The sequence below is a fragment of the Propithecus coquereli genome, unplaced genomic scaffold (assembly GCF_000956105.1).
Source record: "Propithecus coquereli isolate 6110/MARCELLA unplaced genomic scaffold, Pcoq_1.0 Scaffold139, whole genome shotgun sequence".
NCBI classification, from domain to species: Eukaryota; Metazoa; Chordata; class Mammalia; order Primates; family Indriidae; genus Propithecus; species Propithecus coquereli.
The window spans coordinates 6,206,008-6,222,988 of record NW_012138191.1 but is presented as its reverse complement, the minus strand read 5'-3'; the positions used below and the strand labels follow the sequence as shown (position 1 = coordinate 6,222,988).

The following is a 16,981-nucleotide window of genomic DNA, read 5'->3' as shown; positions in this document are numbered from 1 at the left end:
ATTGTCACAGATCTCAAGTGTTTACAAGTTACTTGTATTATGTTACTTACATATATACAATTTCCTTATATTTGTGGCCATAATATAACACAAACCTGAATTGACCAAACCTGAAGCCCACTGGACTTCCTAGTATGACAGGTAACACGCTTCCTTCTTGTTTGAGCTACTTGCCATGAAAAGTATTCTGCCTAATTGTCAAACTTGTAAACCACTGGCCCAACAGGCACTTAGATAACTTGATTCTTCTATGTCCAATTTTAAGAAAAAAATATGGAGTAGGGATTGGAGGGAGTTTATGCAAGAGGAGTAGAAATGTGGAAGAGGAGGCTAAGAGAAAAATAGTAAGTTCACTACTTCTCAAATGGTTCTTTAAATCTGGAAAAACCAGCAACAAAGGACAATCAGCCGAATCTAAACAAGAATGAGGACTTGAATTTTAGAGGGTGTGAAGACACATGAAGGGAAAATCCTAAAATATAAGTGAAGCCATAGGAGATTCTTATTTTAAAACAAGGTATATGAAAACCACTTTTAAAAAATTGGCTTTATACAATGTCTGACTACACTTTTATTCTAAAGACTCAAAACAACTGACGAAAGGCTGGTAAACAGAGAAAGAAAAATGCAATAGGACTTACTTGACTATAGGACATTCTAAGATGTTTATTATTTACTAGAAGTAATATGCACAAATTTGCAATAACTTGTACAACCCAACAAGATTACAATTAATTCACAGTAATATACACTAGCTCCACTATGCCACAGCCAAGAGCACAACTAAGTCTCCTACACAGATGATTTTATTATCAAACTTACATTTTGTCTTTTATCATTGTTTTGCAACACCTAGTAACAGTCTACTCCGACAGCTTTTGAGTAGAAAGGACCCTGAAGGCCCTTCAGAGAGCAGAGGTGAATACTTTCTCATGGAGGAATGCCAGCTTTTCTAAGCGAGTTCGTTTCAGCAGTGGGAGCCATTCCCAGTGGGCTAACTCTACCACACGATAGCCAAGCCGAACCAGCTGCCGTCTCTTCATATTATGCAGTCCAAGCAGATTCCTGGAACCATAGCAATATTGGTTCTTATTTGTCATTTGAATGGCCAGCTTCACTGCTGGGGCCTGGACGCTGCCTGGGGGGCACAGGCCAGCCATCTCCATGGGCCCTGACCAATCTGCCACATTGCAAAGAGAGCCCCCCATGGGTCTTGCTGTCTTATTCTCTAATTCCATGGGTTGCTGCCCAGTCTCTGACTCAATTTCCCCCTGGGAATGTACTCTTGCTTTCCCTTTTAGTAATTGATTCATCAAATCATCTGTGAGGCTGACTCCCTCATGCTTAAGGTTTAATTTGGCTATGTTTTCACCTGGTGTGGCTTCTCTATTAAATGGTAATGGCTTCATGTTAACATCAAGCTGGACCTCTAAGTCAGAAGATCGGGTATGAGGCAAAATCATATGGTACTTGATGTACTGGGGCCCACCCAACATGGTTTCAAGTAAAAAAAGAATTTCTAGGAATTCAGGCTTTGAGTTCATATCCTTCCTTGCTAAATTCCACAGAATTTCAGACCCCTCTTGCTGCAGGTGAGAACAAAGACGATTACCTCTGTAATCTGGACACTCAATGCCAACTGTACCATCAAGAGTACATAGTTCCTTAGTGAGTTCAAACTTGCTTCTCTCCTGAGCTAACCTGACAAACCCTGGACTCAGAGCAAAATCGATTAACTCCATTGGAAAGTACTCGGAAAATGCCAGGCCCAGCAGGCAGGTGAGTAGGTGTTCTGGGTATTGGCTGAATTCAGGCATCTTTCTGTGCATCTCATTTATCAGGCTGGAATAAAATTCTTCTGCATTAGGTGGCTTATAATTCAGAGTTCCAAATGACCACAGAATCTTGGCAACATCTTTACTTCGACAGTGTGCTACTCTAGGAGGCAACGAAGCAGCCACAGCGTTCATTACTCCTTCATCCAGAATGCGTAAGGCTGAGCAGGCAAGAGTCAGGTGCATAACGCCCTGAACTCCCAGGGAAGGAATGCGCTGAGGAGCAATTTCTCCAAATTGTTTCATGAAATTTATGTGATCCACATGAGTGAAACGGAACATTTTAAGAATATTCACTAAGGCGTGACTACTCAGATGCTGCATGTCAGCACAAGCTAAGTCTCCAATTTTTCTCATGACAAATTCAGAGAGACTGCTACTTGATTTAAAGAACCCCAAACAGATCGTACCAACCTCCTCTAAATTGATCGAATCTATATACTTAAGGATCAATGATTCCAGTTTTTGCATTAGGTCCTCGGGTACCTGACGATTTTCACCTATAATATAAATTAAGTGAACCAGCTGGGACAAGGAAAGATCTTTCCAGTGCAAATTAAGATAGCTAAAAAAGATTTTTAAAAACCGAGATACTCTACGGCCTAAGTACCGCCAGAGATCAGCTACCAACAGAAGTTGATCCAGACTCATCTCCCATACCTTATGGCAAAATTTGGTTTCATACACAGCTAACATTGAATGGGAGTGAGGGATTCCTAAACCGACAAAGGCTTTCAAAATATTGATCAGATCTGGGGTGTCAAAGAACTGTATGTTTTTCACACTCAGCTGGCAGAGCAAAGCAAAGCTGGTACTGGAGAGCAAAACAGGATGCTGTTCTGCAGGCAGAGAGCTCAGCTTACAGAAATAATCAGCAATGGTTTGAGGCTGGAGATTATGTTCATAAACTGTGACTTTGTGCAAAATTAGTTCACCTTCTGAAACAGAAAGGGGCTGACAAGTCTCAGTTCTGTGATAGCTGTGAAGCTGGTACTCTGGTCTTAGCTGTAGGAAAACTCGGGGGTCTTCAAGGGTATCAAAAACTTCTACGTCCTCTTCATCAACTCTCACGGCTCTGGGTGAGCCCTGCTGCAATGTGCTGGCTTTAGAGGTAGAGGCCTTGTTGAATTCCAAACCCAGGAGGGCACTGCTGGTAGTGACAGTTCTCCGAGAAAAGGACGTGCTACAGATATTCTTAACTTTTTTGGCAGAATGGCAGGGACTACCGCATTCCGGAGGGTCCTGTCCCCCATGCTCTGTGCTGCTTCTCACATTCCGATACGTCACACTTTGGGCTGCACTGAAGACAAAAGGATTGTAAAGTGTTCGATATCCTAAAGGTTTTAACAACTTGAGGGTGGCTGCCATTCTGGTGTCAGTACCGATCTTTTTGGCAGTCAGAAAACAGTTCTCACAGGTTTGACCAGGCAATTTCTTGTTTATATGGTGCTTGATTAGCGCTGGACGGGGAGGCGTTCCACAGAAACTGCCTGGAAATCTTCGGCAAATCACAAGAGCCATGGATCACAAATGACTGGGCCAGAATTGGTGCCAGATACTGAAAAAAGGGTAGATGAAGAATGAGTGGCTTCTACCTATCATAATATCAAAATTTACACATTATAAGAATAGATTAAAACTACACTACTGTCCACTGAAGTCCAATGCTAGTGAATGCCCAAACCACAAGACAGCATATACCAAGGATAAACTTCTTATGCCTTGCACAAAGGCACATGAAAACCCCAAAACCGGGGTATCATTGGGCAGTTCCCAGATTGCTGCTCAATCCAGACTTCCTTCATTAAAAGAGGGTTCCTGTGCTAACATTCAACAGGAAGGAGGAAGGCAGATCTCCAGAAAGAAAGCTGGGAACAAAAATTAGCAACTCATTCCATCTCTTTGATATCAACACATAAGGTTGATATCTCCAAGGTTCCACTTGGAGAATAAGAAAGTCCATAAAAGCTGCCATGCTAACAGCACAAAAAGAAGTGGGATTTAGGCCAACTGTGGTGGCACGCACCTATAGTCTCAGCTACTCAGGAGGCTGAGGGGGGAAAGATAGCTTGAGGCCAGCCTGGGCAACATAGTGAGATCCCCTCTCAAAAAAAAAAAGTGCAATTTGGTATAAGATTTAATTAATTATACCCACAATAATCTTCCCTGTTCTTAAAGTACAAACCTTGTAATTATGCAATTCTGTCATTCTAATGCTGTTCCTGTACCTTTTAAAAGATGCCTATTCTCCTCTCCAGGAGGCTTACAACAGAGCTTGAATCACTATTGCAGAGTAGTTGCAGAGAAGTTGTACAATTGGGAAGTATACTCAAAAACTCCTTTTGGTGGGGGAGAGCAGAAGGCTAAGGGTCTGCTCACTGTCAGTGCATGGGTGGGAAGCAAAGAACATCTCAAAGTTGGGCTCAGGGTTCAGGGAACACCAATTCACATGACTGCCCTGCTGACATGCCAGAGGAGCAGCACAGCTTTCATCTGGAGGCAGCGGGTTTGCAAATGCTTCCAGGGAGTCAAGTGTTGATTACTTCCTTATTCTGCCTGTGAGCAGTACAATCCCCATTTTTCTCCTATGGCAGTAACCATAAGAGGCTATGAAATTGACACTGCTATACTCTGGCTTTCTTTAATACTTATTCTCTTTCTTTCTACTTATATGCCAAAGCCTGACAAACAAGATCCAAGGGGACCTGAGCTGCCAATCAACAGACCAGACAGGGCTGTTGCTGTAGAAAATTCCAGAAGGGTTCCAAGGTGCCAAAATGACTCTCTAAAATGCCTGCCCTACTCAACTGTCAACCTCCTCTTCCAGAGCCCATAGCATAAGAACTAGAGGACTGCAGGGCAGGCCAGTGGCTCTTTTCCGATAACCCAGCTACACAGCCTTCTCTGGGTGGCAGGAATATATGTTCTAATTTCTTTGTAAACCAGAGCAGAATTCTTTCACACTGAATTTTTGTATACGTGGTTCTTAACTGTGGCCTGTGGACCATACTGCCCACCAAGTTTCAAACTACAGGTTCGGATGCTGTAGACCAGGGTCAGCAAACTATGTCCCAGGGCCCAAATATAGCCCTTCACCTCTTTCTGTTAAGTAAAGTTTTACCAGAACACAGCTAGGCCATTTGTTACATATTATCTATGTCTGTTTTCCCAAACCAAGAGCAGAACTGAGTAACTGTGGCAGTCTGTGTGGCCTGTAAAGCATAAAATATTTACTATCTGGCCCATTACATAAAAAGTTTGCCAATCTCTGCTATGGACTATTAGTTTATTTCTATGAACACAGCTGGCCAACTTTTTAAAAATTAGAAAAACATTATGAAAATAGCTGTGAAATATTTTTTCTTTAATATTTAGGTGACAGTAATTGAAGATTTATATGCCTCAAAATCCACTAGGAATTTCAATTAATATCACAGCACAGGCAAGGTGGGAACAAAAGAGAGAGCAGGTAACAAAACTCTCTAGTTCACAGAACAGAGCTTTTTTTTTTTTTACTTCCCTACTTAACCCCCTGCCCAATACTGAGAACAGAGCTTTTAAAAAGACCTGCATTTGAACTTGGAATCTAAATTTAGTTCAACACAGTGTGTAACTAAAGCCATAAACTGTTTAAATCTGTAGTCTGTGTTTCATCTTGGGAACTAGATTCTAAGAAATGGCTTTTAAAAACCCTATTTTTTTGCAAAATAGCTATGTTATACTAAAGCAAAAAACTGAAAACCACCCAAATGTCCGTTCAATAGGAGGCGGCTGGTTTACAGGGTAAGTGTGTGGCAGGCATCAACACATAGAAAAGTACATTCAAATATTCAGTAGAACAAATAGTGCATAAACGAGTTCCATCACCTAAAATACACTTACATAAAAGGAAATTAGGCCAGGCGCAGTAGCACACATCTGTAATCCTAGCACTCAGGGAGGCTGAGGCAGGAGGATCACTTCAGATAAGGAGTTCGAGACCAGCCTGATCAAGAGCAAAACCCATCTCTACAAAAGACAGAAAAATTAGCCCAGTGGGGTGAGGCCTGTAATCTCAGCTACTCGGGAGGCTGAAGCAGGAGGATCACTTGAGCCCAGGAGTTTAAGGTTGCTGTGCACTCTACCCTGGGCAACAGAGCAAGACTCTATCTCAAAAAAAAAAAAAAAAAATAGGGAAATTAACTACATAGCTTCTTTGTGGGAAGACTTTCTGTCATGTCTTTGATAAATTAACTTTTTCCCCCTTTTTATTGAATTAAAATTGTTAATACAGAAGAGTATACGGATTGACTTAATAAATATCTCTCTATAAATGATACTAGCACACTAAAAAGTTAAAATTACTTCAATTAGTTCTACCTAAGAGTACTTAATGAAATTACTGTATATGGTCCAGAAATGAACAAAAGAACTATTTCCTAGAACATCAATGTTTGGTGTAGATCCAGTGTTTTGAATTGATATGACTCTTTTTGATTTCTAAAAGTATGAGCTAAATTCCAAGATGGAAATAACAAGACCCACAATTGTCTTAGGGCCTCCTCCGTGCCAAGGCTCAGAGCCTTTTAAGAGCTGTTTTAGCTGCATTAGTTTCAGTACTTACAACCTTTCTGTAAGGTAAGTTTATTATTCCCATATTATTGATGAGAAAGAGACTTCACAAGATTAAAACATCTGCCAAAGGGTACGCAGCCAGGGATTGGGTGGGACTCAACATCAAAAGACCATCTGACTCCCAAGCTCACATTATTGGTATGCTAGAGAGACAAGAATGGGAGTCAGGAAACACAAGCTGGGGGCAGGTGGTAGTGTGTAAACAATCTATGGTCTTCTAGGGTTTCCAGGTGCCAGGGAGCTGGAGGGTTAGAACCAAGTAAGCTCAAAAGCCCCTCTCGGCCAGGCGCGGTGGCTCACGCCTGTAATCCTAGCACTCTGGGAGGCTGAGGCGGGCGGATTGTTTGAGCTCAGGAGTTCGAGACCAGCAAGAGCGAGACCCCGTCTCTACTAAAAATAGAAAGAAATTAATCGGACAACTAAAAATACACAGAAAAAATTAGCTGGGCATGGTGGCGCATGCCTGTAGACCCAGCTACTCGGGAGGCTGAGGCAGAAGGATTGCTTGAGGCCAGGAGTTTGAGGTTGCTGTGAGCTAGGATGACGCCACGGCACTCTAGCCCAGGCAACACAGTGAGACTCTGTCTCAAAAAAAAAAAAAAAAAGCCCCTCCCATCTCTGTCTAGATTCTAGCTATCACTATGGTTTATGCTATAGGTTGAATATCCCTTATCCAAAATGCTTGAGACCAGAAGTGTTTCAGATTCTGAATTTTTTCAGATTTTGGAATACTTGTATTATACTTACAAGTTGAATATCCAAAATCCAAAAATCTAAAATCTGAAATGCTCCAATGAGCATTTCCTTTAAGTGTTGTATCAGTGCTCAAAAAGTTGCAGATTTTGGAGCATTTTGGACTTTGGATTTTCAGACTTGGGATACTCAGTAATAGACAAAATAAGGAATATTAGAGGCATGAAGAGCCAAACTGCAAATGGCAAAGAGTGGCTACTTACTTTTTCACCATGCAAATTATTAGAGTGACTCTATAGACACCATATCTATATGTGCAGGTCTCAGATAGAACCACTTCAGCAGTTGGGTCCTGAGTACTATGGAGAAGGAAAGAAAAACAAGGAAGATACGGAAGCAGTGAAGTCGGGAGAAAAGGTACTGCAAAGAAGAGAAGGTCAGGATGTATTGACCAGAAAGAGAAAACACACCTGGGAGGGTTAGGTCCTCCTTACTCAAGGACTCCCAAAGAATCCATAAGAAAGCTAGAAAGAGAACACCATGAGATGCTCAGTTAACTCCTGACTCCTTCACTAAAGGTTCAAAGACCTCTGACACCATTTCAGAAAGCTCCTTTCCTAGTTTAAGGCCCCAAGTATACCCTCTTCCCCATCTCTTTAGGGGTCCTAATGAACCAGAGTGCAGCCTCAGAGACCCCCGGATCCTAGCAGTCCTGAAAGGCACTGCCCAAACCACCCTGAATGACGTGATTTCACAGGAGCAAAGAACCTTACCTGTCTACCTTTCAGGTACAGCTCTGAGCAAAGCCGAACAGCTTCATTTTAAACTATAGTCCAGAAGTTAGAGGAAGGGAGCCAGGCAGAGGAAGGCAGCCACGCTAACTCTAGACTAAGTATATGACACTCTCGGCATATACAATTTACCAGTTCTCATCCCTCAGTTCTAATCCTTTTCCTATGTTCCAATAAAATTGCCACAAATCAATGGATACTCCAAACCCCATTCTTATCTCAGCAAATAATTTGTTGAACAACCTTGAAAATTAAAAAAGCAAAAACACTAACTTTCTCTAGATGCTGAGGTCTCCTGCTGAGAATCTACAAAGCTTTAAAGCCCCTGGCAAGGGCTTAGAGACTGACAATAAGGACCCTTAGCTGTTTTCTGGGGTTTTTTTGTTTTGTTTGTTTTAAGGACCCCTTAGCTGTTAATGAGGATGTTAACTTGGCTACACTCTTCTCTTCTGTGCTGCTGTTTCCACACAGAAGCAGAGCCTACAAGAGTGGAGCCTACCAGTAACATAAAGGTAAAGCACTAATGCAAAGGTGTTTAGGTCAAGATAAGTATCACCCACAAACCTAAGCCAAACCAAAATTAAGTCTAGCGACCCATCCCTGCCTCTTTGTTCTAGTTTCCATGCTTATAGGAGAGGAAACAGTACATCACAATCATTTGTGCAATTTTTCAGTTTATATAGCCTTCCCCTCTCCTTCTAAGACTCTGCTATTCCTCTATCAGAATGGCAAGAAGGATACGGGTAGATATAATCTGATTAAGCCCCACAGATGATTCTATAGCCACTGCTTTTAAAAAATTTCATAAGACCCTGTTTTTAGAAAATCTTTCCACATAACAACAGGGAGCTGACACTCAGCCCATCTAAATGGGACTTCTGGAGGACTGACAAAATCTAGGCAGGTAAAGAGAAGTAAGTGCACTCACATAGTCATGAGAGAAAATTCCCAAACAAATGGTCTGAGTACCTATTGTGATTGGTGAACGCTAGCTCAACAAACAATTGGTTTTATCTGTTTTTCCAATATGCACGGCTGTACAGTATAGTATTTCAAACAAGTGACGCAGGCATTTCAGAATTATTTTATATCTCAGTTGACTTTTTCACATGATGAATGAATGACAAGGCCTTGTTAGGGACTAGAAAAATAAACTAATGAATGGGGAAGAAAACCATACTGACAAATAAACATTAGACATGCATAACTGCCAAAGGCTTCACTTTCTCAGTTGTATTATGCAGCACAGTCTTCAGATTTTGTTTTGGTCTATTAGACAGCAGCAAATCATCCAAGGGCTCGCCCAAGGACATTCAGAGCAATGAGTTGCAGAACCCAGCTATGGAAAAAAGCAGCTGTTCTTACTACTCAAAAAGTGTCCCCAAAATGTGGAAAACATGAATTCAGATTCCAGTAGTAACAAACGACTAGAGCACAAAACAAGCCATAACTGGTGCTAATGCACTTAGCTATCAGCTCCACAGGATGGAGCACTGTCGAACGGTCTACAGTGAGTGTGCAATGAAGCAGCACCTGAGGTGACCGATGAAGGTAGATGGTATCAGGGGACCTGAGTCCCCCGTCCTGAGTCAGGACAGAAAAGCTGTGTCATGATTTGCACAGAGAGAGAAAGAACTATTATTTCTTGTCCCTAGTGAGGAAAAAAAGAAGGGGAGCATCAATACTACCCTTAGTTAGGCTCGTGTAACCAGAAACTGTCTGCTAAAAGTGAGGGAAAAGTATACATTGCATCATATTGATATCTGCTAAAGACTCACCGCGATCCAAGTACTAAGCAAAATACTGCAGGGCCTTGCTACTCGAAATGTGGTCTGCGGGCCAGCGGCATCAGCCTCACTTGGTCAGAAACACAGAATCTCAGACCCCACCCAAGACCTACAGAATCGGAATCTCCAAGCCATTTGCTCGCACATAAAAACCTTATAACAGGCGCGGCAGAATATCTCACTACATTCTCACAACAGCCCTGTGGGACAAGTACTTTTACGATCCCCATTTCACAGAAGAAAAAAAATCAAGGTTCAGATAAGTCTCTTGCCCAAGATCACGGAACTCCGGAGTGGCGAGAGCTGCCGAGGTTCTCCCTAGAGCCAGGCCTGCGAGAGGCGCCCACAACCCCTGCCAGGAATCACCGAACAGGGCCTCGGTGCGCGCCGACCCTGCTCCGGCCAGGCGGGCAGGAGGCACAGGCCAAGGCCCAGGTCTCCATGAGTGCAGGGAGCGTCCGCGGTAACCTCCTTCACTCACCTGAGCTGTGCGAAGGCGGACGCCGCAGCACCAAACCCGGTATCTCGCGTGCTGAGGCAGCACGAACACTCCTCCAGGAACGCCGGGGCCTCACAGCCCCACTTCCGGCCAACTGCCCACTACTTCCGTGTGCTGTGCGAGTAACGGGTGCTGCCGAGGTTCAAATGACTGTGTCAGCGTTTTCCAAGGACGTTTTCTGCCGGAGGATGTTGGTGGGGAGACAGGGGGAGTCTAGGACCTGCGGAGGGAAAACACCTGCCTAGATGCATCGCTCTGGAAGTAACTGAGTAGCTTAGAAACTGATTTGAATATAAGACCGCCACTCAGGGTTTTATGGCATTATGGAAGTCACATAAACCCTCTAAGCCGGTACACTGATAGTAATAATGCACTTATCATAGAGATGCATCTGTAAAGTGCTCTCAGGAGACGAGTTAGTGATGCGATGGGTAGACGAGCCTGTTAAGAGAAATGGATGTGAGGAGCTGGAGCTTGAGGGGGCCAGAGCTATGGCAGATGAGTCAGGGTGATCCTCCACCTCCCTAAGTAGGGAAGCTCACACCTGGGTCGGTATGGGCACCCGGGCAAGGAAGAGACTACCGAGCCTCTACCTATCAAGGTCTTCATTCCGTGATATGAAGACTGCTGATTAGGGTCTTCATACCTTCTCAGCGCCTTGGCTACTGGTCTACACTTCATAAGGGCTGTGAAGGAGACCTGAGAAATCATCCTCCCTCCAGAGCACCATCTTGTCCGGGAGACAAAGTCAATGTAAGGAGAACATGTCCCTGCAAGGAGAGGCAAGCCTGGCATCCCAACTCTTGGGCTCTGTGGATAGCACTGCTTGCCTAGATGTGAACATTTAGGGACCCAGACCACTGCTTAGGGAGGATTTTCTCACACGGGCCAGACCAGGGCAAACACTGCTAGTTGCTGATTATGACTCTGTCCTTGCTAATAGAACCCAGAGAGAGCAGAGAGCCCATCCCTAAGGGATGAACCATGTTTGCTCCTAGGCAGCCATAACAATCCTGTCCCTCTGCCAAATACTCAATTTCCCAGTCTCCCTTGAAGTGGGAGGAGCATGTAACTCAGTTCTGGAGAAGGAAATTTCAAAGGAAGTGTGATGGCAGGGTTCTGGGAAAGCTTTCATTATCATGATAAAGCGTTACAGCCTCAATCCCTGCACAGGGCTGTGGCAGCCACCTTGTGGTAAGGAGGGAACAGGGTAAGGATGGGACAGTGGGATGGTGAAAAATCTAGGTCCTTGATGAACTGATTCTTATGACATTCAAGTGCAGACTTGTCAGGTGAGGAAAAATAATCTCCTCTTTGAGGTCTTGTTGTGTTACTTATAGCAGAATGCATTCTGAATTGTGGGGCTTTGTGAGGATGACAGAAGGAATTGTCATAAAGGGTAGCTCTCTGCTGTGCAGCACACTTGGGTCCCTTTTGTCTATGGGGGCCTCACCATTAATTGCAAACCTGTTCTCAGCCTTCACTTCTATGCATTTTGCCCTCAAACATCTGCCAGTTACTGTAAGGTGGCTCAAGTGACCACAGGCTGCATCTAGCTCTCCTGCATCACCCGTTTTCTGGCTAGCAGCCTAGTGTCCAGATTCTGGACAGTGTGAAGCCCTTCTGACGACAGAATGAGCTGAAGAGAAAGCCCCATTGGGCAGAAATGTGGAACCACAACTCCTCCTGGGCAACGTGGAGGAGCTTGGGCTTTGAGCCAACCTCCTAGCACAGTCCAGTGAGCACCTTTAGTCTCGTGCCTCCTCTGGGAAGTGTTTACTCCAGCTTTGCCCTCCACCAACCCTTCTACCCAGGCCTCACCTCCCACACCGCAAAGACACAAGCAGGCCAAAGAATGCCACTCAAGAGGCTTTCTCCATTTTATTTCTTTGGGAAAGGAAAACGAAAAGTCTTTCCATCACATATGGTAGAGATATATATTTATATATATTTATATATAATTTCTTTTGTGGTTGGACATCCCAAAGCTAAGTCTGTTCATATTTTTTTCTATTTTTTTTTTTTCCTACTAATGCCTTCTCTTCACCCTGCCCCTGTGGCCCAGGGCCAGGTTCTGGGGCAGGTGCAGTGAGGGGTGAGTGGAGTGGGCAGTGGTTGTCAGGATGGCTTCCCACCCAGCTCAGAGACCTGGTGAGGACCACCCAGAAGGGGCTGTGCAGTGTTAGAGGCCACACGGAGGGGCACTCCTGTTTTTGTGGGGGACGCACAGCTCATTAAACAGTCACCAGTCATGGGAGGAGGCCAATCAGGGGCTGGGGGACTTGCTCACAGTAGTTGCCAGCTCTCTCCACCCTGTCCCCCAAACTCAGTGTTGGGGATGGGAGGAAGAGAGTGAAAAAGAGAGAAATACCAGGGCTGAGGGCCAAGCCTCCTCCAATTTTTATTGCTGGTGAATTAGAAATTTGCTTTTCCCTTCCTGTCTTGGGGAGATGGAGTCTGAGAGGGCCCCGAGAGGAAGTGACATTGGCTGACCTAGCACCTGCTGATGGCCGTGCCAGCCCTACCCTGGGCAAATGCTAGGCCACCTCAGGGCCCTGGGAACCAAGAGGTCAGTGTTCCTCTCAGGGTAGCCTTGTTCTTCAAGGGCAATCACATCCAACCCTCCCCGCCCCCCAAACAAGGGCCCCGGGCTCAGACTTGGGCCAATAAGTGGAGCTGGGAAGTGGGCAGTGCACCAAAGGTCAAGCAGAATTTTCTACTGGAAGAAAAGGTGAGACTCTGGGGACAAGGTGGCCTGGGAAGATGATGTGCTGAGCATGAAAGCAGGAAGCGGGGGGAATCAGGTGGGGGAAGACATCACAGACACTCATCTGACCTCAGAAACTGGGTGAAGGGAGTGCCTGAGAGGCAGATAGCACTTAATAGCTGTAGTTAGAGCTGAACAGTGGCCCTAGGTGTGGGGTTAGCCAAGCAGATGGGGCTATTGCCCTGCAGGATCCTGGCCAGAAGGGTGAGGGTAGAGCCGAGAAGCCTCCAAGTGACCCAAGAACAAGAGGACAGATCTTCCCTGGGCGCTGAGCTTCTAGCCCCTGCCCTCCCCTCCCCTAACACACACACAGGGACACACACTCAGAACCTCGCCAGGCTCTGAGGCCTGAGCCCAAGAGACCTTGGGGGGGAGGGGCTGGGCAGGTAGCCCTCTCAACCACAGGCAGGCCATCTGCTCCCACTTGTCCTGCCAATCTGCCCAGGGAGGGAGAACACTGCAGAAAGGAGAGAAGCCAGGAGCCCAGGGTTAGCTTCAGCAGACACCATGCAGGCCCCCTCAGGCTCCACGGCCTACAAGGTGAGCACAGAGAGCATCACTGGACACAGGGTGGCCGACAGTAGCAGCCCAGACGCCCCCAGAGGGGCTGGGGCACCTCATGGCATTGCAGGCCTGCAGTCTCCATCTCCAAGGGGGAGCCAAGAAAGGGAGCATGACTCCTCTGCTGCCTGGGCCCTCATCCCCACTCACTCTGCCCTCCCCCATTCCCTCCTTTTAGGAGGGTCCCAGTGGGCTGCCCACAAGGGCAGCCCTGGAGCTGGAAGGGCACAGCACTGGGGGAAACGGGGTCGCAGGGAGGAGCCTGGTCACAGCTGCTTTGAGAACCTCTTTGGTCTGGGGATATGGGGCATGTGGGGGAGAGAGATGGAGGGGAGAGGACACTGGGGACTCTGGCCTTTTGACAGGGCATTTGTCAGAAGGCCACGTGCCCAGGTCGAGGATCAGATTTCTGTGGACTCAATGCGCTCGAGGCGCGAAGGGGTCCAGGCTTTCTTCTCCTCGCCATGTTGGGGGGTCGGAGTGCTCGCACCCCCCGCAGCCCCGCGCTCCCGCAGCCTCCGCTCCAGCTGCTGGTTGCGCTGGTACATCTCCACATAACTCAGCTGCAGCTGCTTCTGGTACTCAATGACCTTCTCCTTCTCCTCCAGCCACACGCGGCGCTCCTCCGCGAAGCTGGCACCCTGGCGCTCCCGGGCGCGCCGCTCAGCCGCCAGCTCGGCCTGCAGCCGCCCCACCTCCCGCCGCAGGGCCCGCGTCCCGCTCTCCCCGCCGGCCTCCGCCTCCCCGTCCACGGAAGCCAAGGAGGCGGCGGCGGCCACCCCGGCCTGACGGCGCATCTTGGCCTCGTCGCTCTCGCAGGTGGCCAGCGCGTCCTGCGGCTCCGCCGGGTCCACGGGGCTCAGCGCCGGCTTGAGGCAGGCGGCCGGCAGCTCGCCCTCGCCCAGCTCCAGGCTGGCCTGCTTGCTGCCGAAGGAGTCCCTCAGGCTGAGCAGCTGCTCCTCCTTCTCCCGCAGCGAGGCCCGGCCCTCCCGCAGCTGCGAGCGCAGCCCCACGATCTCACTCAGCTTCTGCGACACGTCGGCCTGCGAGTCCTTCAGCTGCTGCTTCAGGAGGGAAATCTCGCCGGCCTTCTGACACACCTGGGCAGGGCAGGCAGAGGAGAAGCGGCGGGTAAATGCGGAGCCCTGCTCACCCCAACCCACATCACGTCTGGCACCACGGCTGGGGCTCAGCCCCTCATCAGACTGGGCAGCAGTGACACAGCGGTGCCCTGCCTGCACTCAGGACAGGCGTGGCCAACCACACATAGCGCAGGGACAGCCTCCAGTCCTCACAGACACTCCTACTTGATTCTTGTCCCTCCTGTTCCTTTCATTCCCCCTTGTGATAGTGGGGGCTACTGCTCTGGGGTTCTCCAGAGGGACAGAAGGGAGACAGACGGCCCCAGCCCCCAGCCCGCACCTCCCACTTGGTTTCCTCCATCCGGGGCAGAAAGTCAGCCTGCTCCTTCTGGCAGGCGGCCACCTTGTCCTCTAGCTCTTCCCGCTGTCGCATCAGCCGGGCCGCCTCCTCCTGCAGCTGCTTCTTGTCCTGCTGCAGCCGCAGCACCTGCAGCTGCAGGCCTTGCTGGGCGCGCTGGGCGCGGCGGGCCACCTGCTGCAGCTTCCCGCTACAGCCCTGCCGCAGCTCCGCCAGCTCCCGTTCCCAGGCCTTCTGCCGCTCCTCCAGGACCTGGGCCACCGCCGCCTCACTCTGCTCCAGGCTGCGCCGCAGAGCTGCCACCTCCTGCTCCTTCTCCCACAGCCGCTCCTCCAGCTCCTGGATCAGTGCACTGGGCGAGGGTGGTGAGCAGGCCGCAAACGGCAGGCCTCCACCTCCGCCCTCCCCAGACCCCAGATGGCCTGGCCGCCCCATGGATGACGACGACCCACTCTTGCTGGAGGCCCGCCCACTGTCAGAGGTTCCCAGGTCCTGGTAGCCCGACCCCCCACCGCTGCTGCCGCCACTGCCACTACCATAGCTGGCAGTGCCAATGCGGTTGATGTGGCTGGTGGAGGCGCTGAGGGGCGCCAGGTGCTGGCTGTAGCTGGAGCTGTAGGTGGGCAGGCTTGTGAGTGAGTTCCGGCCTGAGTCTGAGAGGCCGCCCCCACTCCCGCCTGCTGGTGTCATGGTCCGAGACTTGTCCAGTCCGCCCTTGAGGCCACCAGGGCCCTGTCGACCCTCAGGGGTCCCATTGGTCTGCGGGGGGCACAAATTCTGCATGGAGTGGAAATTCTTGGGTACAACAGGCTTGAAGGCCGACGGCCGAACTAGTGGCTCTGAGCACTGCGTGAAAGCCAGGGAGGGGGAGGGGCATCAGGGGGAGGCCTGAGCCTTGGACTCAGCCTCTTCCCACCCACCCGTTAGATTTCCATCCTCAGGTCCCTCATCTGGGTCTCCACTTCATGGCTCACCCAAGCCAGGTCTCTGTCCTGGATCCACCAGCTGGACTTTGCCCCAGAGTCCCACTCCATGGTTCCCCAGCCCAGCCCCCAAGAAGGCCCACTTTGCCCTCCTTTCTGGGCTGCTTTCCACCCCCAGAAAAAGGCTGCAAGGGTCTCAGGCCCTGGGGACTGACCTGGTCTAGTTTGCCTGAGGTTGCCAGGAGCTTAGGTGGGTGGCTAGGCTCTCGATACTGCGGAGGGGCCTTGTCACTGCCACCACTGCTGCTGCTGCCACCGCTACTGCCCACCACATTGCCGCAGACATCCGTGTGGTCACTGCCTCGAAGCTCACCATTGAGGTAGAGGGAGTTGGCGAGAGCCTTGTCTTCTGAGGGGTAGCGGCTGGGCCTCTCCCTGTTGGCCCCACTGCCACTGCCTCGGGGGCCGGGGAAACTGCCCTGGCTGCCCCCACCCCCTGTGCGGGTGCCCACACTCTTCATGGCAAACTCCTGGGCATGGGCCACCCCACTGCCCACACTGCCCATGGCCAGGCGAGGGTCTGGGGGTCCAAGCTCAGAAGGCCGTGGGGCAAAGGCCAGGAGGGGATCCCGCCCTGGGTCAGCACGCACAGGTAGTGTCTCCAGCTTCGCCATGACTAAGCCAAGGGGGCACTGTGGGCACAGATGGGAAGACAGAGATAAGTCAGACCCCACCCCTACTCCCATCCCCCAGCCAAGTCAGCCCTAGCACTACCCTGCCTCCCAGTGCCCCCTTCCCTACAGTGGGTACAAAGAGTTCCCAGGCATCCAAGGTGGAGGAATAGGGCTAGGGTAAGAGGGAGCTTGGTAAGGGGGGCTGCCCATTGCCCACCTGATAAAGCCCAACCCCGGGGGCACCATGCACACAGTCCCAGCTTTGCCCGGCTCAATATTCCACTCAACTTCTGTCTCTACCCGCCTTGTCCATGAGCCTCCCAGACTTAAGGGCCCTCTTAACTCTTTGCTGAAACCCCCAGAACTTAAGGGTTCTTTACCCTGGGTCTGGGCCCTG

At 49.1% G+C, this 16,981-nt stretch overlaps 3 protein-coding genes across 6 annotated transcripts in view; all 3 read right to left on the bottom strand.

Annotated features, from left to right (window-relative positions):
• The window catches only part of UBOX5 (U-box domain containing 5), a 43,158-nt gene extending 32,816 nt beyond the window's left edge, over positions 1-10,342 (bottom strand). For all 3 annotated transcript variants that reach the window (XM_012639293.1, XM_012639294.1, XM_012639296.1), the window contains exon 1: positions 10,202-10,342. The gene's annotated coding sequence lies outside the window, so the exon portion shown is untranslated. The remainder of the gene's footprint in view (positions 1-10,201) is intronic.
• FASTKD5 (FAST kinase domains 5) lies at positions 913-3,278 on the bottom strand. The gene is given in 2 exon segments (XM_012639292.1): positions 913-1,214; positions 1,217-3,278. Coding segments are annotated over 2 exon segments (2,112 nt in total). The 5' UTR covers positions 3,204-3,278; the 3' UTR covers positions 913-1,089.
• A 1,735-nt stretch (positions 10,343-12,077) lies between the features above and the next one.
• On the bottom strand, positions 12,078-16,615 carry LOC105806226 (leucine zipper putative tumor suppressor 3). Of its 2 annotated transcripts, none has more exons than XM_012639314.1 (3): positions 16,126-16,615; positions 14,970-15,833; positions 12,078-14,647 (listed from the first exon to the last, which is right to left on the bottom strand). In XM_012639314.1, exons 1-3 carry the CDS (start codon positions 16,582-16,584, stop codon positions 13,949-13,951), a joined length of 2,022 nt encoding a protein of 673 aa, XP_012494768.1. In that variant the 5' UTR covers positions 16,585-16,615; the 3' UTR covers positions 12,078-13,948. The 2 variants fall into 2 exon arrangements, with proteins under 2 accessions (XP_012494768.1, XP_012494767.1); XM_012639313.1 differs by having other exon boundaries at positions 15,033-15,833; positions 16,126-16,595.
• Between the last annotated feature and the right edge of the window lie 366 nt (positions 16,616-16,981).

Bases quoted from the DNA above. Each gene is read 5' to 3' on its own strand.
- LOC105806226 (XM_012639314.1), bottom strand. From the start codon at position 16,584: ATGGCGAAGCTGGAGACACTACCTGTGCGTGCTGACCCAGGGCGGGAT. The intron at 15,834-16,125 runs GTCAGTCCCCAG...GCTTTCACGCAG, and splicing joins CCTCAGGCAAACTAGACCAG to TGCTCAGAGCCACTAGTTCG. The intron at 14,648-14,969 runs GTGCGGGCTGGG...TGCCCTGCCCAG, and splicing joins TGGAGGAAACCAAGTGGGAG to GTGTGTCAGAAGGCCGGCGA.